The 27326-nt window shown below is 47.1% G+C and overlaps 1 protein-coding gene across 6 annotated transcripts in view; it reads right to left on the bottom strand.

The window, feature by feature from the left end:
- The window catches only part of mpp7a (membrane protein, palmitoylated 7a (MAGUK p55 subfamily member 7)), a 153143-nt gene that overhangs the window by 97073 nt on the left and 28744 nt on the right, over positions 1–27326 (bottom strand). For all 6 annotated transcript variants that reach the window (XM_034289299.1, XM_034289302.1, XM_034289301.1 and 3 more), the window contains 2 exons: positions 22548–22724; positions 5093–5211 (listed from right to left, as the gene is read on the bottom strand). In XM_034289299.1, coding sequence (XP_034145190.1) covers positions 5093–5211; positions 22548–22584 — 156 coding nt within the window. In that variant the 5' untranslated portion in view covers positions 22585–22724. The remainder of the gene's footprint in view (positions 1–5092; positions 5212–22547; positions 22725–27326) is intronic.

Raw genomic sequence — 27326 nt, 5'->3', positions numbered from 1 at the left:
ATCTCTGCTTAGACTGCTGCCCCTGCGACCCGGCCCCGGATGAAGCGGAAGAAGATGAATGAATGAAGGATGAATATCACCTTAGTTGAAAATCAGAATGAAAATCGATTTCATATTTTTTCCTGCTATTTAACAAATTCCCATATTTCTGTAAAAGAAGTACATTTCATTTTATCCTAAAAGCATTAACTAATTCATGAACATGCCTTTTAAAGCACAAGTTCTATGAAATCAGTCTCTGCTGAAAGAATATATAAGACAATATTATTTGAATCCCTGCGACATAATGTTTTTCTCTACCTCTTTCAGTGCCTTCTGCTGTCTCTGTTTCACAAAGCTGTGAAGATATGTATGGAATCTGGTTCTGCTGTGTGTGTGTGTGTGTCACTGATGATATCCCTGTTCACCTGAATTCTAAGCAGCAGAAGCTCCATGTCCACCAGGGTCCACTGTAAGTTTAGAAGGCTGGGTTGTCCTGCACAATGCCACTCTCAAATTCTGTGTGTGTGTGTGTGTGTCTCCCTCTCACACTCACTTTGTCTTTGATGCAAGTCTCGCCAAGATGTTCTGTTTCTTATCACATGGCTCCCGCAGACAGGACATCCTCGCTAGAGCACACTTTCAGGAGGAAAGCACATTACCAAGCCAAAACCGCTGCTGAGCTTGCAGGTTCCCGACCCACCACAAGGAGTTGCTAACGCACAATGATACAAGGCAACCCTTTCAGACACCCACCCGTCCACCGTTCAGCCAAATCACTGCGTTATCCCAAGAATCTGTCCTTCTCCATCTGCCATTCTCTCTCTACCCTGTCTATCGCTGTCTGTCTCTCTCTGTCTGTCTAGCAGGGTCTGTCGGTGTCAGAGAAGAAGGAACAGGCCAGTCCAGAGCAAGGTCAGAAGGAACGCCCCATCCACTCAAGACAAAGCCAGCGATAGCTCATTCGGCTCCGTGCTCTTTGCGAAAAGTGAAAGGGAGCGGGGAGAATTGTCGTCTTGACAAAAATGGAGAAGTGCGCATGCTTTCGTTCATGTCACGCTGATGTACTGGCCTGCTTCACGGCGGGCAGAGAGACCATTCTTCTTTAATGGGATATATATGACGCTACAGTAGCGATGGCGAATTAGGCCCCATTAAGCTGTAAACCTTGCAAGTATTTATAGATGGCTGCTGACGCGACCCAAGGAGGGTGAGCCAGGCAGCTGGTGCCTGGAGTCAGTGACTTCTTGGCCCAGGGTCCTGATAATGGTGCTGGTGGAAGTCATATCGCTGTCTGGCAATGCCAATTCATTATGGGTCTCAGAACATTAAACCCTTAAAAAGCAACCACCAAAAAGAGACCCTATGCCATGCTGGCCCCTCTGTCCAATCCTGTTAGCCTGTTGATTGGTCACCTCTCCTCCGCCGAACGCCGAGAAGGTTTTATAAGAGGGAGAAGTGAGAGTGAGGAAAAAAGAAGAGGAGGAGGAGGAGCAAAAGAAGGGATTTCTTCCCAGATCGGCTGGCTCTTCACCAGACATCAGTCTATTTGCAGGTGGCAGCCGAGAGGCTCAAACCACAGTCTGACATGCCTTACAGATCACAGCCCTCCAGATCCTATCAACGGACAACTAGCTGGCATTCAGAGCATTTCGTTTTTCCTTTCTCTCCTCATACTCCCTCTGTTGACCAACGACAAGTACTACAAAGCCAACGCTGGGTTCAAACTTGTCAACAACTTCAACAGTCGGAGGAGTTGTGTCACTGTGGAGTAACCTTACATCATGGGCTTATCAGAAAAACCTCGGCAGGATCTCCACATCCAGGGCAATGCTAGGTTGACGATACAGCCTCCCTGAAGTGAACGGAGGTTTCTGGTTTCCGCAGACTCCACCGAGGGACAGGCATTTTGAGGAGCTCTTTTCAGGTTTCGAATTGAGGAAACTGTGAGGGAAAATGATCACATCCCTCATCCCCACAGACTGAGCGGCTTCCCCAGGAGAGGCGTATAATTGGGATTAAGGCTGATCAGCTGTGATCCAGCACGGACTGAGAACCAGGTGAGGTGCAGCGGTCCACCCACATGCCGGCCTAAAATGTCTGTTATGGAAATGTGACCCACGATCACGACCACAATTACATCTGCGCCATCTTACATTACATTTTCTTTGGGCCGACATGATCTGGACTTTGAACATACGCAGACCTACCCATCATTATCTGCTGAAACGCCTTAGTCCAAAGCCATGCATAACAAACCCGGCATAAAATAAAACCTGATCCGTTTCCTCAGTCATGTCCCAACCTCAGGTCTTTACCCAAGCATCCGAGCTATTCCACGTGTGTCCCAAATGGCACCCAATCCCTGGTGGGGTCCGGTCAACAGTAGTGTGCTATGTAGGGGACAGGGGGCCATTTGGAATTGCCATAAAAAATTCTGCGGGGGTTTTTACACGCTGCTCCACTCAATTCACAACCTAAACCCTCTACAAACACACGCTAATCGAGAAAAAGGGTTCTATAGCAGGGAAGGAAAAAGTATGATGTCATCTTCCACCGCCCCAATCCGAACTCATTAAAGTACACACCTGTAAACTACACACTAAAGTCTGGAAGAGGTAAAGCCAACACCAGTCGCAGAAGCAGATACTGTGCGTTGTCCATACAAATGGAGCGAAAACCACTTTAGATCCATCGCTGTCTCGCAAAAAAATACATGAAAAAAGATATAGTTCCTCGGAGGTGAACTGAAGATGCTACATCAGTCTACATTGTATTGTCCCCCGGTTTATATTCCTCTGGTCATGAGGCATATTCATGTTGTGAGTTCCATAGGTGAGGAAACATGCATTCTGACAGGCATGAAGTCAATGCACAACAACTCATCCCGCAATCACACAGCAACTCATCCCGCAATCACACAGCAACTCATCCCGCAATAACACAGGCAACTCATCCCGCAATAACACAGGCAACTCATCCCGCAATAGCACAGGCAACTCATCCCGCAATCAAGGGACATTTTAATAGACTGTTCAAAAAAGAGCATGCTCCTGAATAGGGGTGTCACATTACCAGAAATGTTGTAGTTGATACCAAAATCAGCGAAATTCTCTAATCACAATTCTCACACCTCCAATCTTGAGGCCAATCCACCATTAATTAAGCCATTGCAAGCATCATAGGGAGCATAGATGGCTAGGCCACACAGCAAAGCCAGCTGTCTCAAACAAAAAAATTTAACCATGTATTTCTGGATAAGGATATAACAAGTTTATCACTTTGGATACGTTGTTAATGTAATGTGAATCGAAACTCACACACCTTGAATTCTTTAAATAAATCTGCATGTCTGTCTTTGAGGTGCTTCGCTAAATTGGAAGTGTTTCCTCCTTTAGTCTCAAAAGTTTGAAGGCACCATTTGCTTAGTGGTTTTTGCAAATGTATTATCAGCCTCCAACGAAACGTTCGTGACTCGTACTGTTTTTCTTTTCGACGAGTCGAGTCGGAGCAGCAGCCGCACTTGCCACCATCTGTCACGTTTGAGAACCGTCATGTTTTCAGAATTTTGGCATTGACTTGCTACCAAATTATCGGTTCTTGGGACATCCCTACTCCTGAATTACTATTCCTACTTCACTTTGAAATGCACCATTTTTTAATTCTGCATGACTACATTGGCAATTCACCATGACTGCATAGGGACAGTGGGGCTTAATACAACACTGGCCAAACTTAGGGTTAGGGTAAGCACCAGCCTAGCTCTAAAAAATTTTACGGGTGTGACTAGATACATTTAGATGAGACATTTACAGAAATTTACAGATGCACTACAGTTTAATATAGCTAAGAAATGTGTTGGGGAAAATGTGGTTACATAAAATATTTAGGGAAACATTTAATTATTTAAATGTAAATATGCTAATTATTGCATATGGCATACCTGATATGGATCAAGCATAGGATTAATGCATGGTTCTATATGCTCAAATAATTTTGCCAAAACACTGTTGGTCTCTACATCATGGAATTTTCATTATTTTTTAAATGAAAAGGCCTTTTAAGAAGTCTTCTTCTATATAACAAATTGACCACTGAAAGTAGGGAACATGCCCTCTGCAACCTTTTCCCCTATGCAACACATTTATCCAGGAGAAACACTAGGAGTGTGAGTAAATGGAGAGAAGACAGAAGAAATACTGAATAGCTGGAGATGGGGTTTTGCAGTAGTCTGCTGAAAACGTAGAGCAGGATAGTGAGGAATAGACAGAGACAGACAAAGAGCAGACCGACAGACAGCAAATAGAAAGACAGGCAGGGAGGACAGAAATACCAGGCAGACCAGACAAACAAACAGGAAGAGAGGACAGAAAGACAGACAGAGAGGACAGAAAGACTTGACAGGCAGAAAGCAGACAGACAAATAGAGAGGACAGAACGACCAGACAGACAGGCAGAAAGCAAACAGACAGGCTGGTAGAGATGGCAGACAGACAGGTAGAGTGGGCAGACAGACACTTTGACTGCTGTGCAGCAGGCATGTGGTCCACTCATTAGCAATGTCTGCCAGAGAAATAAAGATATCAAGTTTGCTCATCTCCGGATCTGATTTAACAACCCGGCCGCCCGGCTCGGACCGGACCAGGGAACCACTTCAGAAGACACGTCACGGCCCAATACACACACAAACCCGCACACGCCTGGCCAAAGGGACCGAGACACCACCCGACACGGTCCTGCTGCGAAATAGAAACCGCCTTGGGCAAAGAGACAACAGACAAGAGAAGAGATGAGAGAGAAGAAATGAGAGAGGGAAGAGAGGGACAATGAGAGATAAAGAGAGAGATTGAGAGAGACAGACAAACAAAGACCAAGAAAGAGAGGCAAAGTGGCACACAGAGAGAGAAAGGACAAGAGGGCAAACGACAGCTAACAATATAAGGAGAGGAGAGAGAGAAAGAGTGGAAGAAGAGGGTTAGAAAAAGTGAGAGAAAGGGATAGTTAAACACGGACACTAAATCTAAGGTAACTAGCCAAGTGAAGGACTGACCAAGGGAGGAATGGCTTGATGACCTTAAAACTAAACGCATAGAAACAGACAGAGTATGTTTACCTTGAACAGTGACTGGAGGCTCTTCTCCGTGAACATGTTGTGTAGGAAGATACGGTCCTCCTGACTCTGGACATGGGGCTGCAACTGGGAGGGCAGGGCAGACAGCAGCTCATACAGACCTGACCACACACAGGGGAAGACCAGGAACCAACACAGTCAGAGCCCATCACATCACACACACACAGGGGAAGACCAGGAACCAACACAGTCAGAGCCCATCACATCATTACACACACACACACACACAGGGGAAGACCAGGAACCAACACAGTCAGAGCCCATCACATCACACACACACAGGGGAAGACCAGGAACCAACACAGTCAGAGCCCATCACATCATTACACACACACACAGGGGAAGACCAGGAACCAACACAGTCAGAGCCCATCACATCATTACACCAAACACACACACACACACACAGGGGAAGACCAGGAACCAACACAGTCAGAGCCCATCACATCACACACACACAGGGGAAGACCAGGAACCAACACAGTCAGAGCCCATCACATCATTACACACACACACAGGGGAAGACCAGGAACCAACACAGTCAGAGCCCATCACATCATTACACCAAACACACACACACACACACAGGGGAAGACCAGGAACCAACACAGTCAGAGCCCATCACATCATTACACACACACACACACACACACACAGGGGAAGACCAGGAACCAACACAGTCAGAGCCCATCACATCATTACACACACACACACACACACACAGGGGAAGACCAGGAACCAACACAGTCAGAGCCCATCACATCATTACACACACACACACACACACACACAGGGGAAGACCAGGAACCAACACAGTCAGAGCCCATCACATCATTACACCAAACACACACACACACACACAGGGGAACACCAGGAACCAACACAGTCAGAGCCCATCACATCATTACACCAAACACACACACACACACACAGGGGAAGACCAGGAACCAACACAGTCAGAGCCCATCACATCACACACACACAGGGGAAGACCAGGAACCAACACAGTCAGAGCCCATCACATCATTACACACACACACACACACACACACACACACAGGGGAAGACCAGGAACCAACACAGTCAGAGCCCATCACATCATTACACCAAACACACACACACACACACAGGGGAAGACCAGGAACCAACACAGTCAGAGCCCATCACATCATTACACACACACACACACACACACACACAGGGGAAGACCAGGAACCAACACAGTCAGAGCCCATCACATCATTACACCAAACACACACACACACACAGGGGAAGACCAGGAACCAACACAGTCAGAGCCCATCACATCATTACACCAAACACACACACACACACACACGGGAAGACCAGGAAACAACACAGTCATAGGCCATCTCATCATTACACCAAACACACACACACACACACACACGGGAAGACCAGGAAACAACACAGTCATAGGCCATCTCATCATTACACACACACACACACACACACACACACACACACAGGGGAAGACCAGGAAACAACACAAACAGAGCCCATCACATCATTACACCAAACACACACACACACACACACACACACACACGGGAAGACCAGGAAACAACACAGTCAGAGCCCATCACATCATTACACCAAACACACACACACACACACAGGGGAAGACCAGGAACCAACACAGTCAGAGCCCATCACATCATTACACCAAACACACACACACACACACACGGGAAGACCAGGAAACAACACAGTCATAGGCCATCTCATCATTACACCAAACACACACACACACACACACACACACGGGAAGACCAGGAAACAACACAGTCATAGGCCATCTCATCATTACACACACACACACACACACACACACACACACACACGGGAAGACCAGGAAACAACACAGTCATAGGCCATCTCATCATTACACACACACACACACACACACACACACACACACACACAGGGGAAGACCAGGAAACAACACAAACAGAGCCCATCACATCATTACACCAAACACACACACACACACACACACACACACACACGGGAAGACCAGGAAACAACACAGTCATAGGCCATCTCATCAATACACACACACACACACACACACACACACACACACACACACACACACAGGGGAAGACCAGGAAACAACACAAACAGAGCCCATCTCATCATTACACACACACACTCACATACATATCCAAAGTTATCCTAAAGAGCCCCTAAAGTTACTGAGAAAATATTGCAAGAAATTACAAGGCTTCTCTGTATTCCCGCTCAATTTAAAAGCATGATACCAGAGGGAATACATTGGCATTCATTTTCAGAAAGCTTTTTTTTATTACTTAAATCAGCTAAGACTACCAGTAGGTCAAAAGTTGGATCAAATGTTGTTCTCATATTGGTGCATTTTTTACTGGCGTGTTTGGTTAAAAAATGCATCTGCATTTCTGGTGACCTGGCGACTGTAAACACGGTTCTTGAACATGCACACACATACTGAGTACTGAATAATGATCATGCGGATGGAGCAGCAAAAATGGCAAGAGGCAAGACACATTATGACGCATACATTTAAAATTGTTCAGATCAATCATTTGTTATTATTTGTCGATTTCGCTACATTTTCTGCATCGTTTCCCACCGTTAAACCAAACTACAGACTTCTAGAAGAAGTAACACCAACTTAAGTTAAAGCGACCGTGGTGTTGAGCTAGTCTGGACCAAACCAAAACAGGGCGACAGGAGACATTTCCTGCCTTTGTCTCAGTGCTTCCTGTTGTTCCAGGAACTCCACCTACAAAGTCACACACAAGCAATAAATCTCACATTGAAATCATTCCATATTTCATACATTTCTGATTAGATCAAACACAAAAAAATACATACTTTTTTTGTAAATACCCTGAAGTGGTGAGTGGTTAAATTGGGATTTAGTAGTATTATATCTATATTAATAGAATATTGGGTTTGGTGGGGTCTGGTCTAGACTGACTCTGCTCTGGTCTGGTGTTGGTGGTGTGCTGGTTTGATAGTTCTGTACTAAATCTAGTCTGGGTAATGTTGTGAATCTGGTCTAGTCTTTGGTTCCTGGTGAGAAGATTTGTGTCAGGCTCTGGTGCTGAATTAAAAGCTCCTCAGTGTCTGAAGAACAAAACATCTGAATTCCCTTAAAACAAACAGCAGCAGTTAACTCCACAGGGACTCAGCTAGCTTACTGCCCGGCTTAAAATAATGATTTGATCAAATTCAATTTAAACAGAACCAGACGGGAGGCTGGAGATGCTGATGGTTTCAAGATTAAGACCAGGAGAACAACTCTCTGAGGGAACACAGACGCCTGCAGCCCAAACGGCACATCATTCCCTGCCCAGTGCACTCATTCTGACCAGGGTCTACAAGGCGTGGGTCAAAAGTAGTGCACTAAATAGGGAATAGGGTGACGTACACCATGTGGTGAAGACGACTGACCAACAGAGATTTCCAAATGCAACAAAAGCCAAACTAAAAGTTGGAGGGCTGATGTATTTTAGTAGATGCTGATAAGCCACACCAGCCCCGGCTTTGCAGGACCAGTTCAGCCACAGCCGGGATTCGGATTAAAGTCCAAGACTGGCGAGGGTGCAGCCTGCCTGGGGTAGACAGGTACGCAACGGCCCGCCGAAGGCCTGGACGACGCTCGGCTTGGGGCACAGCCTTGGAATTGCACGCACGCAGGCACGCACGCAAAAACACAAACACACTTTGGAATTCCCGAGCGAAACCTTGGGCATTCTCATGCACAATCAGTACCATTGATTGAATTGACAGATTTCAACCGAGTGCAAAGGAGGGGGCGCTAAAGTGGAAACAGTCCCTCTCAAAAGTGATTGACTGAAAACACTCATCAGCAGTATGACAGACCGAGCCAGGGAACACGGAGAGAAGGATGAAGTGCACAGCTGGGATTAGTTGGGTGTGTGGAGACTGAAAGGCAGGACAGGCCCGAGTTCATGGGTGCCGGTAGACAGAGTGGTAAAGAGAGAGAAGGAAAGAGGGAGGGAGTGGACAGAGGGAGGTGAGAGAGACAGGTCTAGTATTGTCTCATAAATCACTCTGGTTTAGATGTGACTGTCCTTGGCGATCCAACAGGCCGAACGGAGAGTGATGAGATCTCCCTCTGTGTAGTGTAAACAGCCCATTGTCCAGAAGCCATGCTTCCCAGACCCAAGTACAGGAACATTTCAAATGTCTTGAGTGGACATAGGACGGCCAGAAGACGGTGTGATACTCTTGGTGCCCTGGATGGATTGGGCCTCGGTCCTGACCCTCCACGCCCCTGGACCTAAGACCTACAGGCTACGACTCCTTTATATACTACGGCCCAGAGGGACATCTGGTGCTCTCATTCATTTACAGCTTGGATATCCCAACAGCCATGTCATATTACGGCAGATTTAAAGGACACTGGATGATATGATGGAGGGGAGAGGGTGGGGGGAGAGATGTGGAAAATCCATTACCGTGGCAGCAGAAGGAGACCACTGATAAGCCTCCCCGGGCTGGGGTGTTGGGGCGGGTACACCCCCCCCCCTCCCCCACCCAACTCAAGGCACCTCTGTCCTGTCCTCCTCTCCTCGTCATCCACACAGCGTGGAAAACCAGCCGGATCGTTTAATGTGACTGACTGGGGAACAGATCAATGTTCTGGACTGTTAAACGTTAAGAGTACCTAGTAATTGTTATTGCCGGTTTGCGCTGGCCGTTGGGTCAGGCGGGGTTCAGGACTGACCCGGCTGAGGCTAAACTATTACTGGTGTGCTGGAGGAGCAAACGGTAAACGGGACAAAAAGGGCCAGAAAGCGTGTTGAAAGCTGGGCTGGAGTTGAAGAGGGCTGGACTGGTGTGCTGGATGGCTCCCTTACAGGCCTGTGACACTGGACACTCCAGCCAGTGAGAGAAAGAAAAAGAAGCTGGCCAGGCCAATCTTGACCCAATCAAAGGACGGACCGCTCGGTTGTTTTCTCTGCGCTCCAATTCTGCTCAGCCTAGCTTGGCTTTGTTCAGCTTTGCCCCTTTCAGGTCCGTCTGTGGGCTGCCATTGACTGTCTATACAAGACTGACCGGACTGGCCTGGCCACTGGGTTCTGCCGTGTTGTCCATACATTGTGTTGTGTCCTAAAATGCCCTCTAGTCTCTAATGCCATAGCGCACTTATTTTGGGGCAAGATAGGGGAGGGGCCTGCTGAAGGACAGCGCAGTGAGGACAGTCTGAGGGCCTAGAATGAGACAATCTCATACAGTAGTGGACTAGAGGCGGGGGTCTATAGCTGCAGCCCATGGATAGAAAGGGCTGAGACCTCAAACATAGAAGGAACACATATTCACATTCTCAGTTACATTATACGGTGCTGTAGTCACAGTCCCTGAGGGGATTTCAGTCACTCTGAGTATTTCAATGCCTGAAGGCATCAGGGGGGGTTGGGGACACAGCAAAAGGAAATGGTGGCCACCCGATGCCAAGGACCCGCTAGCCCAGCTTCCCATCTCACGCCTACACCTCTACAGCGGTTGGGAGAAAATAACAGTGCTTCACATTCAGAGCCCTTTTTTCAACAACGAAATGAATTTAACACAATCCTCATTGCATTCATAGTCACAGTAGGTCAGTGGCCTTGGGTTTGGTTGGTTCTGGAGCTGAGCTTCAGATTGTGTTCCAAATGGTTGCGCCCCAAATGGCACCTTATACCCTATATAGTGCACTACATTTCGAACAGAGCCCCATCAAAAGTAAACTGCACTGGGGATAGGGTGATATTTGGAACACTGCCACGGTAATTACAGAGGCTAATACAACAAGGCGGAGGAGGGAGGGAGAGTTCATTCAGATGTAAAATATGTCTCTCTGAGTTACACGCTGACCTCTCTGCCGCGCAACAAACCCGGCCGGCGTGCCAGGACATGACAACTGGCTGGATCCACTGGAAGATTGATTTATCGGTCAAGCCTTATTCTGTTTTGACTTTGTGCTTTTAAGAACAGTAGTATTGAACACTGAAGCCCTGAAAAGAGAAATACACAAGGGGAGGTTTTTAAAGAACTGAAGGGGGGGGGGGGGGGTGAAACACTCGCAGACAGATAGAGAGAGAGAGAGCAAAGAGGGAAGAGAGAGGGGGGGTTGAGGGCCCTGAAAGAAAAAGCCTCACTGGTGATGAAAATGATCTTATGAAATGAAGAAAGGAAATGAACGGTTGGAGTCCAGCTTTGGTTCCCCTATATTTGGTCTCCCCCTCTCTGGTTCCCCCCAGTCTCCTCTCTTTCTCCACTCCCCCTCATCACCCCCCTTCTTTTCTCCCCTTCCCACTCTCTTCCTCTCCCTCCTTCCCCGCTCCTCGCGGCATTCAGGTGTTGAATGACTTATTAATCTCCATCGTATATCTATCAGGGATTTATCAAGTGAAAAATGCTCCCTCACTCTTTCTCGTGTCTGGAGAAAAAAAAAAAACGTGACAAGACTTGGGACAGCCTCGGGGGTCAGGATTTGAAACATGGCTCTGCTACGAACATGTTTCAAGCAGAGGAAAATAAAGACGGAAGAAAAGGAGCGAGGAAGGGAGAGAGAGGCAACAGCTGCAGTCTGTGTAGTCTTATATTGTGTCCTACAAGTGATTTAGACGGAGACCATCCACCGGGAAGAACAGTAAAGATCAGGCCTTTAACAGTCTACAGGAACACTGAAGACCCAGACGGGGGGGGGGGGGGGGGCTAAGTAATGCAAGTATGGAGAGAGACAGTCAAAAAGAGAGAGTGGAAGGGAGGGTGAGAGATATTAGAGATGGTGAGAAAGATAGGGGATGAGTGAGCGAGGATGAGAGAGACGTCATGATTCTTATCACACTGCTGGCTTGCCCAGGGCATTTTCACTACTCTGTTAGAACCGCTCAGTCAGTCTGGAAGCGGAGACGGCAGGCCACTGGGAATCTTCAGCCTGTTCCCAAAGTATCCAACACCATCAGCAGGCCAGAATCAGGCCACACCAGAATACTGGTCCTCTCTAAGTCACTTTCCATATCTCCTGTTCAGTCTCTCTGTCCACATGTCTCCCTCACACAGCCTCTCTCACACAGCCTCCCTCACACAGCCTCCCTCACACAGCCTCCCTCACACAGCCTCCCTCACACAGCCTCCCTCACTCGCTGTCTCCTTGTCCATCTTCCACCATCTCTTCCTCCCAATCGCTCTCCTCTACCTCAGCCTCTACTCTCAGTATCAACTTCCCTCTCCATCATTCAGACTCTCTCTGTCACTCGGCCTCACGCTCGCCTCCTTTCTCTCGGCAAGTCTGGTTCTCCGTATCTCTCACTTATTGCATGGAGGAGGGAAAGAATGGGGTTCAGTTTATAAAACAATAAAACCTCTAAGGACTTGGACTGGATTCTCAAGCCTCTTTGTTTTCCTCAAGTTTTGGCCGAGCAGTAGAGGAACACAAATCTAAGACGTTCTGCAGCGTAAAACCCAAAGAATCAGGTTTGGCTACAGACTTGGCAGCCCCACGGCCACATAATGTGTGCATTCAATTATGATTAGAGGAATTATTTTGTCGGCCTGGGCCTGGGGCGGAACATTCTTTGAAGTCCATAGGTGTGTGACCAATAGGACAGATGGAGGGAGGGGGATGGAGTGGTAGGCCAAATTGGGTTGTGACTTGGTACTCAACGGCGCGTTGAAAAATAAAAACATCCTTTTCTGAAAAGCTTGGCCCGGCTGGTCCAACCCTGGGCCTGGAATCGGTTTGGGGAGCGAGGCGAGTATAATCTCAAAGGAACCGCTCTTTTGTAGTTTCAGGGGATGACAAGCAACCACTGTTCAGCTGATGGAGAGGTAGTGGTGAAACAGTCCATATATGATTTGAGTGGTTGGCGGTTAACTGTACCTGGGCTTCACCGCAAACAGCAGTGACTCATTCCTCCATCCGAGCCGGCCGAACCCAGGTTCTCTAACCGACATCTTGCAAAGACCGTTGTGTGTTTTTATAATTTTTTTGGTCGACAACTAGCTAGGGTTATTTGAGATGGTGACATTGAAATATCCTTGTGGATCATAATGGAAGGATCAGACTGTACCTTTCATGTGGGTGAGTGGTTAGGAGGCCCTGAGGTTTAGTAATAGAGGTCTGTGGGTTGGAGTCCAAGATGGGTGAACCCCTGTTGCTAGGTATAGTGCCAAGTCTGCTGTTACCTCTCTCTCACACCACTGGACACTGTAAGTTATGCTAAGGGCTCCCAGTGTCTGCTCAGCATAACAGACTACATCATGTAATTCCATATCATTTTACATGTTAAGTGATGCAGCACTAGTCAAATGGTTCCTCAATCCGGACAAGCAATTGGGCCTCCTACTGTTCAACTGCTCTGATGGTCCGTTTCATTGGAAGGAAAAGAAAATATCCTCATCTTCATTGTTCTGACACTAGTTGAACTCCAACAAGAAGGGCTCAAGCCGTAAAAGCAGCTCCCTGGGACAGAAAAAAAATCCCAAATGGCATCCTATCCCCTACATACCATGCTGCTTTTGACCAAAGTTCTATGGACCTTGTTTTAAAAAAGTTCACTATGTGGTGAATAAGATGTAATTTGGGACTGGTGCAGACATGATGGAACACCATGAATGAGAACAGAAGTTTGAAAACTGTCAGTCAATGGGACGGACAGTTTCTCTGTCAGAATCCAAATAGGAGCTGAGTCGTTCTCACAAACACATTTACTTCGTTTATCTAAATGGGCAAACCAAAGTTCATTGCCGTTACAAAAAAGTTTCACTCAGTCCAACGTAAATGAAACCTTGGTTGGAGGTTTTCCGATGCGCTGATTATTAGATTTGTTTGTGTGTGTTTTAAAATAGACTGCGCCTGCTAATTGCCTGCTAATTCATTCCTGAAGTCCGCCAATTAGGTTTTCAGGAAAACCAGGGAATTTATTGAAAGTTCAAGAATTCTGCCATATGCATGACCGCTTGGTCCCACCGTGTTAACGTTAGGACAGACGACCAGACTTGTGCCCCTATGGTACCCCCACTGAGGTTTACTCACACTGGTTGACAGCTTGCAATCACAGGCACCCAGAAGCCTCGCGTTACCACCATTATAAGTTCTCTCCACTTCGCTCATCCTTCGACTTCGACACTAGATCCGACAGGTTCCCTCCCTCCTCTCCACTTCCCCCTGCCCTGCTCTCCATCACCCCCTACCTCTCTCAGCTTCTACCTCCCTTCAGCTCCCTCTCATCTATACAACGGGATGCCATTGTTCCACTTCACTGCCGTACAGCCAGGTGGTACACATGGTCTATAAAGCTAGCTGTGTTTGGCCTCTTTCAAATGCAAGTGAGCGTGTCCCAAACCCAGCGATGACCTATTTCATACTGTGTGTTTATTTCATGCTGTGTGTTCTTTGGAAGAAGGGGACAGTCTGAAAGACCGTATCATTATCCCTTAGAAAGAAGCCCTATATTAATAACCCAACCCTAACCATATATTAACAAATACAATTCCTCTCGAGTTCTTGTTCCTTCTGTGTTTCTCTTTTTTTTTTTATCTTCCTAAACCTTGCAGGTCGTTTTTTTTTGGAATCTGCATCCCAAACGTGCACCCTATCCCCTACATAGTGCACAGTGGATTCCACAAGCCATGATCAGGAGGAGAGCACCACATAGGGAACAGGGTGCCATTCAAGATGCGGCCATAGTGATGTGGAAATTTGGGTTGTGATGTAACTGGAAACAGGGAGCTTTTCCAGTGGCAACAAATCCTTGTGTTTCAGCTCTGTACCCCAGTGGCAGAGAGAGGGGGAGAGAGAGAGGGAGAGAGAGAGAGAGAGAGAGAGAGAGAGAGAGAGAGAGAGAGAGAGAGAGAGAGGAGTGGAACAACGGTCTGGGAGGACGACAAACTGCTGGATATCAACAAAGTGCTCCCGTAGCTCTCCTCCACTCCACGCTCTCCTCGCCGCAGAATCCAGATGCTCTACATTCTTGACATCAGAATGGAAACAGTTACTGTTAGCCTAGGAAGACATTTAATATGGCCATTCTTGTCATATCCCTCATAGCTCCATTATTAGGCTGAGCAGGGCTGTGAGCCTGTGGAAGCCATAAGGCAGGCGGAGGCCGAGGCGCTCGGTGAGTGAGAAACAATATGGAGACCTGCCTCTCATTACGACTGTTGTTCCACAGCAGCAGGATGGAGTGGATGAGATGGAAGGGGGTGGAGTCACATAAACACACACACAAACACACAATCACACACACACTCAGACACACACTCATTAGAAACATTAGCAGGGTCTCTGGTAAAACATTTGTGTCTTCCAAAGTCTTCCATGTGTATGCCCCCCCCCCCAATCTCAGCTGTGTATAGCAGAGCCCAGCTGAACCCTCCATATGTTCAAATGCAGACGGGGGACAGTTGACTTTGATGAACGCTGGCACGGCCCAGGATAACACAGTAAACTGAAATGGCCTTTAATAAAAGGACATCAGGGTCGGAGTCCCAGATGGCAACATATTCCCCGAATAGTGCCCTACATTAGAACAGGGCCTCTAGCCTTTGATGTCCACCAACGGTTTCCCTGTTTGTTATTGTACTGCTAGTGGAAGTGACTACAAGCCCACAGAGTAAACCCATCATCGGGCTAACCACCTGGAGGCTGGCTGCTAAGACTGGAACAACACATCAAGCTATCCCCATCCAATCAGAGCCGCGGACCAGAGTGGAAGACCATGTCTGGGTAATTCAGCACGCGCTCTTACCCAGAGCAATCTAAAGGAGCAATTGGAATTGAGCGCCTTGCTCAGGCCCCCCCGTACATTGTCAACTCTGGGATTAGACCCAGTAACCTTACAATCGCCATCTCACTGTAGACCTGACAAGGTTGATACTAGAGGATACACATCTGAAATTCATCCAACCCTTCCCATCAAAAACTATCCCAGATATCAAGAAGAAACCAAATCCAGAAGTGTTTCATGCCGGAATTGACCAGTCCTTATATAGACACACACACTAAGACAGCAAGGTTGATGTTGTCAACCAGCGGTGTGGAGATACACCCAGGCATCCCCCAGGGCAGGATCAGGTTAGGATGGATCGAGGTCCCCTCTGAATGGGAGAAAGCATTCAACCACGGATGGATGGATGGAAGAAACAGGGCTATCAGGACCAAACACGCCCACAGTGCAGGAACACCAGGAGAGGGAGAACACACCCCCACACGCTCCAGGAGAGCAGACAGACTAGCACCATCTGTAGCCTACATCAGACAGATGCTGAACCCCAGGACTGGGCTGGAGTTTAAAGAGCCGAGGCGAGCTGCCGACCGACCAACCACCACGCTGCTTCGCTGGCTCCACTACGCCCCCGAACATCTTCAGACAATAACTCTCCTCAATTCTACGGATAGGCTTGCAGCACACGGACAGGAAGAAGGCCCACATACACATAGACTCACATCTACAAGGACAGACAGACAAAACAGAAAGGCATATAGACAGACACGCGGTCAGACACGCAGGCAGACAGGCAGGCAGAGAGGCAGACAGAAAGACAGATAGGCAGGCAGACGGGTATCATGTTTGGCTACTAACTGTGATACTTAGGTGCATTACTGTACTACAGCCCTCCTAGCTGGAACTCCATCTGTCCTGAAGAGCAGAGAAAAAGTCAACTGGAAAGTTGTTTTTGGTCACAGATATCAGAGCTAAATTCCAACAACATTCATTGATAATGGTGATCCAGTTTAACAAATCACAGAGAGAAAAATAACTTTGAAACCATTTATAAAATAAAAAACATTTCCTTACGTGTGAAAAGTTAGTATACTCCTACATTTACCATCAGGTAAAATAGCACAAATTAGAATGAGCTGCACCAAAACCGGTGCAAATGATAAGAAAACCATTTCAGAGCAACTTCCATAATGATTAGAAACTTGATTAGAAAATTGAAGAAGCCCCGGCTGTCAAAAAATTATATCAAGACACAACTGATGTTTGTCAGACAAGACCTGAGTAAAGACCAAAACTGCTGGAACAATGTGCTCTGGACAGATTATTAAAAAGTTCCCTGATGGCAAGTTAGGCAAAAGCATTGCATTGTCTTTGAACAGAAGAACCTCATGCCACCTGATAAGCATGGAGGTGGCAGCATTATGGCTTGGGGCTGCTTTGCCGCCTCAGAGCCTGGTCAACTTGCCATCATTGAGTCAACCATACTGAATTCAATTCTTGAGGAGAATTTAAGTACATTTATCAGAAAGCAGACGTGGAACCAAACATTAATCTTGCAACATGACAGTAATACAAAACACACAAGCAAGGGTATAACAGAATGGCTTAGAATAAATACAAATAAATTGAGAGTTATAAAAACTGAGTCGAAGCCCAGATCTCAAATCCACTGAAACGCTGCGGGGAGACTTGAAGTAGGCCGTTCATGCAAGAAAGCCCTCGACCATAGTACAGTTCAAGACTGGGCAAAAATTCCTCCCAGTCGATGTCAGAGACAGATAGACAGTTACAAGAAACAGCTACAGTGTGCAAAGGGGTCAACACCAGCTACTGAAGCTGATTTTTAAAGAATAAATTATAGCAAAGTATAATCTTTCAGTTTCGTTTGTTAAATATGGTTACCTTTGTATGTCAAATGTCAAAGTGAAAAATACATATCCATTATGTCCAAACATTAAAAAAAAAGAGAGGACTATCTCTCCAGAGTAGCTGTTAGGGTCGGTTTTAGGGGTAAGGTTTAGCTTGTAGGGTTGATGTTGCAGGTTAGCCAAAGCGGGTTGACATTCTGAGTGACACATCTCTGGGACATCCCACTGTGCCTGGACCCCTTCATCCACCCTACCCAATTAATACACAATTTCCTGCCGCTTGGCCGCTCTGAGGGAATGTCAATTAATAGGAGTGTGTGTGTTGGATCCCATGCACAAGGAACAGTGGCCAACAAAGCATCAAAGAAGTGCTAAGAGAAGTCAGTCCAAGCATTTGGTCCTGCCATCGTTCGGTCTGTCTCTCTCTCCTGGGGACACATTCTTTCCCCTTAAAGATTTGAGAAGTAAGAAAGTGTTTTAAACAAGTCTCAGATCTGCTCCATCAACCACATGCATCCTTAAACAGCTTCCAAAGTATTTATTAAAACCTCTCAGTCACACACCAAAAGAGACCATGGTAACCTGAGGACTGACACACTGTTCCTTCTCAACGTTCAATCTTATTTCAGAGGCCCACTTTCCAGCTTTTTATTGTTTTTCAGGATTAGTTTTTCACTATTGGGTTTCATTTATTAGATGTTAATTTGTTGAGAGAGGGCTGTTGTTATTTTGGGCTGAACCCAGCTGAGCCAGTGTAAGACAAGGACACTCCTGCAGAGACAGACGGGGTGAGAGAAAAGACACGGCATGTTCCTAAGCAGGAGCACGTTCTGTAGTGTCCAACTACTCAACCTCAGTGTATTCTGCAAATATCCCATGATGAACAATTTAATACAAAACCCACAGATAAACACACCACCCTGAACACACACACAAAACATTCCTATCCTTGTGAGGATCCCAAACGTTATTCCTGTTCAAAATCCAATTCACTCTAAACATAACCATAATCCTTAAAAGATATATTTAATCCTAAACTTAACCTCAAACCCTAAACCTAATTCTAACCCTAACCCCAACTGAACTTTTACCGCAAACCAAACCATTGAGCCAAATACAGCCTCTCTCTTCATGGGTAACAGTAACAATTCTCCAGAAGGTCAAATGTTCCTTGTTTTACTATCCTTGCGGTGGTTTTTGGTCCCCGCGGGTATAGTAAAACACACACACAGACAGCCCTACAGAAACAACACACACCAGGCAAAGTGCTGATGTCAGGGCAGTGTTTTATTTCACAGTCGGGGGAAAATATTGTCATTAATAAGTCGGTAGTGTAGCAGAGGTTTCTGTTATTTCATCAGAGGCTTTGGGCTGATAGGAGTTTCAGACCCTGCGATGGAGGAGGCCTTAAGCTCGCTGCCCTCTCATTTGTTCTTGGGGAGCCTCCATAAGCCCCCGAGGTCGACTGTGCCGTTCAGGCCCTCAGACACGGAGGGAGAGCACAAAAACGGCAAGGCAGCAGGAAGCCTAGCATTTAGAGTGTTAGACCAGTAATCAAGTGTTCACTGATTCCAATGCTTATCCATAAGGTGAAGAAGCGAAATCTGCCGTTGAGCAAGATGTTGACCCAAACTGCTTCAGCAAGAGGGGCTGCTTAGACATACTCTAAAATAAAACGCAACTCATCAGCGTCCAACACCCTCTGAGCTCTGACAGAAAACGTATTGATGATCCACGTGGAAGATATACAACTTTAACTGTATTCTTCTCCTCAACCGCATCTACACAGCTTTCTATAAATAGATATCAGCTAATGTGATGATGAATAGCTTTTCCACAGACCAATGAATGAATGCACCTGTGTTACATACTCTCCTTACCTACACACCAAACTCTAACTAACTCTCCACATCTCCTATCCTAAACCTTCTAGAACATTCATGAGTCCGTGCAGACAAGTTGTCACAGGGCGCAGAATCCTCCCCCCTTCTCATGCCCTCACGCGTCGTGACCTCTTCTCGTGCCCTCATGTTAGAGGATACAGGGGGAGGAATCTTTGCTACATTCCCACTGCTCCACAACAGTCATATGTAGGCCGCGGCTTTCTACCCCGCGGTCGCCCACGCTCAGCTGCGTTCTGCATTTCACCCTCAGAGCTCTAACTGGACCATCGATGAGCAGGGGCGTAGGGATGGGGCGGAGAGGAGGGCCACTACATGTTTTATTTGGAAACAGGTCCTCTGCCAGTAATTGCCTGAAATGACTATAAGAGTAATTGATGGTCTGGCTTTTCACTTTGTCTATACGAATTTCCACAGCGGGTACGTAAGCTCTGTCAGAGCCTGGACGGTCTAGATCAACACACTCTTTATCCATCAACTTTTTTTTCTCTCCCGGATCTCTCGTTCTTTGGTCCCTCTTTTTTATTCACCCTTTTGTCCTTTTGCTCAGATTGTGGTGGAGAAAGACGAGGGAGGGGTGGTAGAGAATTGTCTACACACACACACAAGGAGACAGGCTCTAATTGGAGCAAGGCCTGACCCCTAACATCTGACCCCTGACATCATATATCAGCGTGTTGAAAGACCTCTCTGACATCATCAAAATGAGACAGACAGACACACTGACACATGACCGGAGGATGACTGCGTTAGCCATTATCACTCAGACACAGACAGATGAGGGGAGGGGGAGTGTCTTTGGTGTGTGTGTGTGTATATCTGTATGTGTGCATCTGTGTGTTAAACTTTTGTCTGTTCTGAACACCTTTACGGCCCCTGAGAGCTGTGTGAGGTCTGCAGGAAAGCCTCAGGAGAGGAATAAACCTCTGTCCATCATTACGCCCAGGGCCGAGAGGCAGAATATCAAACAAATAATTATTCAACAAAAAAAAATATCTACACTGCAGCCCAAAAATAGATGTTATTTTAAGTAACAGTAACGTCATACACTAAATGCATTAAGCAATTATGACAACCTATTGTTTTATTTGTGGAAACAGATTTCCAAAAAAACACATTTATAGCTCCATTTGTTTTATTTGGTTTCATTGTATTTATGTGTTGGTGGACCAAGCCAAGGGAACTCATTACAGAGAGGCAAGTAAGAGTGTACCCACCACTTTTACAGTCTTCATGTTTGCCTTAAAATTTATTTGGCCCCTATTACAGCTGTGAATCCATCTGAATATGATTTTTCCAACTTTGTACCACTTTTAGGGCAAATATATATCTTTCTGAGCCATTCGGTTATACAAATGTTCTTTTTTAAATGTCTAAAAGCTCAGTAAACTAGGTTGAGAATAATTACCCACAAATATTAAACAGTGCCTCTGATTTTCATTCATATTTAAATCAGGACTGAGAATCGACCAGGGGAGAATTCAACACCTCCTGGAAAGCCATTCTGGTGTCTTCGGCATCACGACCAGTGTATCGGTCTCATGGGGGGGGCTTTTCTGACAGCCAGGGTTTCCTTAGAACTTTTACCTGGGCTTGGCTGCTTTCATATTACTCTAAAACCTGACAAACTCCCCAGTCTACGGTGTAAGGACGGTTAGTGAAAGCTGGACACAGAGCACAGACGAAACACTTCCACAAGTCATCCCAAAGGGCAGCAACCGTATCCAGGAGCTTCCAGGCCCTAATAGTTCTATCAGGTGCAGCCAATTTGGAAGATTGATTATTAAAGTGCCTCTCTGAGACAATGCAATTATTTTCATATATATTTGTTGAGACCCGCTTCCAAGCAAGCACAGCGCAACAGGGCCGTGACGGAGAGGCACAGGCTCCCATCATGACTTGCTCATCCTCATCATCTCTCTACAGTGCCGGAGTGGGGGTGCACCGTGGGCTTAAGACGTAGGTTCAGTTATTACCTTATCCTCAGAGTCTGGCTGAACACTCAAGTTTACAGCAAACTCCAAAAGTATTTGGACAGTGACAAGCTCAAACTCTGCACTGTAATACCATGGTCACAGTTTCATTTAAAGTGCAGGAATACAAAGGCAAAAAAACAATACAATGTGTCAATGTCAACATACTTTGGGAGTGAAATAGGGATAAAATAACAATCCTGATAAATCTGCCCTGCTCAGAAAAGATGTCAGTCTTCACATGAAAATGGCACAGTGAGGATGATGGCAAAAAAAGACATTAAGTTTGAATTCACAGGACTCATTAGACGAACCCCAGCTGTTGAACTGTTGTAGTAGCATAGGGATATTGTCCACACAGGGAGAACCTTTAGTAATTGCCTGCTGGGCTGTAGAACAGTGGATGATCACTGATAAATCTCAACGGAACTTCACAGGTATAACCTGGTGCTGCTTGCTATTTATCACATTATCAAAGATCCAAACATCGTGTTTTTTATATAATTGAATTACTGTTTTGGGGTACAGTGTAACTTAATAATTATTTCGAGAAGGAATAAGAGAAAATCTGACCTTTGAAATTTCCTTGAATTTACGTAATCAGATTCCAAAACTGTATTTTGTTAATCAAAAACGTTATAGCCCGGATCTGTAAGTCTCAGTTTGAAGATAGCCGAGTCACGGGACAACTAACTGAAGTAACACTGTCTTCTTCTTATTTACATTTAGTTTTCAATGACTAGATGGGGGGAAGAAACCAAGGTGTGGCAGAGCCATTAGCTAGATGTTTTCATTTTCAAACATTCACAGTCAGTCGTGCATATGGTTCTCCTCTGCCTCTCTGTGAAGCCTGATGAGGATGACGTGAATCCCAGAGGTAGGAGGCCTGTGGAACAGAACTCGGTGAATACAGCCGACAGGGGACCGAGGCTCTCTCATCATTCCAGTACCTGAGTCATTTCCAGATCCGGAGGCCAGGGCCGGCATGGTTCCGGGCCGCCTGTGGGATATCACAGCGGGGTGAGACAGTAGCACGGCGAGGCACGGCCACACTGCAGAAACTGCTAGGGGTTGGGGCTCGGGTCTCTCCTCCCTCCTGGAGTTACGCCATGGGCGGCAGAGGTTCCCTGCAAAGAGGAGAGGTGGAATTTAGGCACTGCTTGTCACCTGAACGCACCCACCGCCACGCGCGTTTGTGTGTGTCTGTTTCAATGCCATGCAGGCAGGTTGTTGGACTGGGAAGAAAGCACATATACGCATCAATGAAGGAGCTTGTTCAGCAGATGACAGCAAAAAATGTGTAGGACACATAACATGGAGGATCAACTGTTTGAACACACACACTCTCCATTCCAGGCCGTGTTATTCCCCCTTTCATGGGCCAGCGGAAACCCCGGACCGGCTGACAGCAAAGAGACGAGAGCATGAGACAACACCGCAGCGCAGACCTGTGAAAAGTCAAACGAGCGTGGAAACGCCTCGCTCCGTAAACACGATCGGTCAACTGTGAGCCCGTCCGCATTCGGCGGGAGAACGGTGAGGGCGAGGGGGAAAGTTAAACACGGCAAAAAAAAAAAAAAAAAAAAGGCTCAGAGAAAATCATTTGACTGTTAATCGCACCCGTCAGACACCACGCACGCACACACACACACACACACACACACACACACACACACACACACACACACACACACACACACACACACACACACACACACACACACACACACACACACACACACACACACACACACACACACACACTTTTTTAGTATTCTCCATGAGACCCCAGGAAAGGTGTGTGTGTGTGTGTGTGTGTGTGTGTGTATCTCTTTTTTAGTATTCTCCATGAGACCCCAGGAAAGGTGTGTGTGTGTGTGTGTGTGTGTGTGTGTGTGTATCTCTTTTTTAGTATTCTCCATGAGACCCCAGGAAAGGGGTGTGTGTGTACGGTTTTTTAGTATTCTCCATGGGACCCCAGAAAAGGTGTGTGTGTGTGTCCCTTTTTTAGTATTCTCCATGGGACTCCAGGAATGCCAGAAGACAGGACACTCGAGGAGGAAACACACAGAACAGAAACACTGCGGTTCTTGGACACTATTAAGACCTACACAACATGACACAGATCATGCATGCTAGCTGCGCTAATGGAAACGTTGGCGAGCTAGCTGCAGTCAGTCAAACTCAGAGGCCTGTGTCAGGGAGGCCTCAGAGGACAGGACCTTTTGACCTCTGTAAACACCAGCGGCCCACCATGCAGACAGGTGCTGTCACTGTAATGTAGCGGTGAGCCGGCAGTAGACACAAACCTCACTCAAAACACACATCGCTTACAATACTTCACAGCGCCCAACACACACAGCCCTGTACAGTATCCACACACACTTCCATTTCGGCTCCATGTCTCCCCTTAGCCCTTTCACTAGAACCCAGTGGCCCCAATTCTCTCTCTCTCTCTCTCTCCCTCTGACTCCCTCCCTCTCTCCTAGTCTTTCTCCCTTCACACCTCTCTCTCTCATTTAGCCTAGGACCCCAATCTGACAACCCAGGGTGACCCACTGTCCCTCCCGACTCCATGCCTCCTCCGGTCACACTTGGGTTCTGTCAGCAACCGGCCCGAAGCATTCTAGAATGATACATCCGTTTTAGAAAGCATTTTCCGTTACAAAACATTGTCAACGCCAACGCCGTTCGAGCTGTGCCCGTGACTTTTAAATCAAAGGCACGAGATCACTTTAGATTCAACGACATAGCAGGGAAGAGCTAGACATGTCTTACGCTGAGTGTGAATTGTGTCGCACATAAATCAAGTACACGGGTAATACCACCAACTTAAGGCCTCATCTCACCCAACATCAAACAGCAGAGAAACCGAAACAACAAATCCTGGATAGTCTTCTTACCAGACTATCCCACAACTGTCAACGGGCAAAGCGAATCACACAATCTGTGACGTACTTAATGTAAAGACCTGCACCCAGTGTCGGAGAAAAATAAATGATCAGCCAAAGGTACCAACTTTGCTCTTACATTTTTGAAAATACAAAATCCTAGTCGGGACTGGCCCAAAACCTTCTGGAGGTCCAATTTGTTAGGTTTTACCATCTCTGATTTACGCCCGACCCGTGTCAATGCGTTTGGAGAGGCTGGGCACTAGCTAACATGGAGAAAACCGCACAGCAAAGCCTCACGCTCACACCAACCTCCTGCAGAGCAATCTGTATCTGTACTCCATCTGAACCTACACACACAGACATGGGTCTGGTGTACATCAGAGGAGGCCCCAGCTTACTCTGCTTAGCCGTGTCTGACACGCCGGGTTGGGAACGCACCTCTGGGATGGCAACTGCTCCAGGTCAGGGGCAAAATCTGCTGCCCAAAATATCACTGCAACAACATGAACCAGGAAATACCGTGGCCAGGCCCGTTATCCGGTCATTTAAAACGTAGACGCGCTGACCCGGGAGTCTGAACGCTAAAACACAAGCCCTCGACGGTTTATATTCTAGGCCAGGAGTCGCAGGAACCTCGAGGTAAGACGTGGCGAAATCGCTAAACCGACAGTCGAGAAGCGATGACTTTTCCGAGCCAAGTGGAAGCGGGGGACAGAGGTTAACCCAGACGCTGCACTGGTACGCCTGCTGGACGTGTAGCGTGGAGGTGTTCCTGACATTATAGACCAAACCTTCCGGTGCAATCAGGAGTTCAACGCTGTTCCACACCACACATCCATCAGCGGGGCCGCTAGGCAGCAGCAGTCGCCTTAGGCCCGGACTCCAGCTCTGCTGCTTTAAGCACAGAAGACAAAAGCAGCAGCGGTTACCGCAACTCCTGTCAAAAGAATTGACCCGCGCTAAATCGGCCCTGCGTCTCACAGCCACAGACAGGGCTGAGGGACAGGAGTAAGACTCTGTTATAACAGTGTGATTGGAATGAAAGTCACTTGGGTAGGTAGATCGATCTGCCGGCAGTGCAGGGATGCAGGAGTCAGGAATACTGGCCATCAGGAACGGCAAGCCGAGGAGAAAATGCTGCCTTATTCCTGAAATAAAGGGGGATCCATCTTTCCGTCCGGGGGCCTTAGGAAGGCCAGGAAGCGTGCCGCGGCGCTGAGAGCACCTGAGGCTTTTTACGGTGCCCAAAAGGCCTGTAACCGCCGGACTTCAAGACGTAATCCAAGTCAAGATGCTTTATTCAGCCATGCCATGGTTTAGTCTCTGTACAAATCACACAAAATCAGGTTTGAGTGTAGGGTGGGGGGGGGGGCAAAGCCACTTTGCCATATGGAAAATAGAAGTGCAATGAATGAGCCCAACTGCAATGAAAGGTATGCTCTCTTCTCTCCCGGTCACACAGGCCCCTGAAATGGTGCTGCTGCCATCTAGTGGCCTGATGTCCCACTGCAGCTAAGCTGTAATAGAACAGTCCGATCCCACAACACAGCTGGAAGCGCTGGTTGCACAAGACAAGTTGCAGCACCTTACCAAACAAAGGAGGGCTTAACATTGCATGTCAGCAGACACCTTGAATCTGTTTAGTCTTGCTCAGCGTGAAACCTGACGTCTGATCAGTATTTGAAAAGAAAACAGTCAGAATAGTAACAAGGGATGTGGAAGATGAGAGGGGGGTGTTATTTTTTTTTCCCTCTTCAAAAACAGACCCGACTGAGGTTAGGATGGGCGAGGCGGCCAGGGACCCAGCTGGAAGTCGACATGAGGTAAAAGAACTGGGAGGTGATGGAGAACGTGGGAGAGGATTGGAAGAGACGAGAGAGAGGAGAGGGAAAAACAAGAGGATATAAAAACACACACTCTACCCATGACGTCTGACGACACTGTCCTACAAGCTGAGGTAAGACCAACAAGACACATCCTCGCCTGTACCAAACAATAAGACCAACAAGACACATCCTCGCCTGTACCAAACAATAAGACCAACAAGACACATCCTCGCCTGTACCAAACAATAAGACCAACAAGATACATCCTCGCCTGTACCAAACAATAAGACCAACAAGACACATCCTCGCCTGTACCAAACAATAAGACCAACAAGACACATCCTCGCCTGTACCAAACAATAAGACCAACAAGACACATCCTCGCCTGTACCAAACAATAAGACCAACAAGATACATCCTCGCCTGTACCAAACAATAAGACCAACAAGACACATCCTCGCCTGTACCAAACAATAAGACAGATTGTACAGGAAGGCCTGTAGCGGTCTGAGGCCATAGAGAGACATAGACAGCGTGTTTCACAGGCCTGCGGGCGTAAGCGCTTCCGCATGCGGGGTTGACTCAGTCCGTGCGTACCTGGGCTGGCTGTGTAGCGTACCGGGTAGGAGTGGATTGAGACGCCCCGGGGAGCCGCTGGGAGATTGAGTTTTACTCGAAGGCTAGCCCACGCAGGGTCACAGGAAGGTCAGACACTTTACTGCAGGTTAATAGGGCCACCACGTCCCATCCGTCACACACACACGCACACCAATGACCGACACTGATCCTTCTTCCCATCCCATGAGAGGAGCTAGAGCCAACAACTCCCACTGCTCCATCTCACTCTGGGCCACAACATCTTCTCCAGTTCTCAGCTAAGTGTCTGGATGTGTGTGTGTGTGTGTGTGTGTGTGTGTGTACTCGCACACCTGTATCAAGTCTCTTCATCAGGGGACTCTTAACTGATCCACCCATCGGATGTGTACATATTCAGATCTGTTCATGTCAT

The sequence above is a fragment of the Esox lucius genome, chromosome 21 (assembly GCF_011004845.1).
Source record: "Esox lucius isolate fEsoLuc1 chromosome 21, fEsoLuc1.pri, whole genome shotgun sequence".
NCBI classification, from domain to species: Eukaryota; Metazoa; Chordata; class Actinopteri; order Esociformes; family Esocidae; genus Esox; species Esox lucius.
The sequence above is the reverse complement of the archived record's forward strand: the minus strand, read 5'-3'. Positions and strand labels throughout refer to the sequence as shown.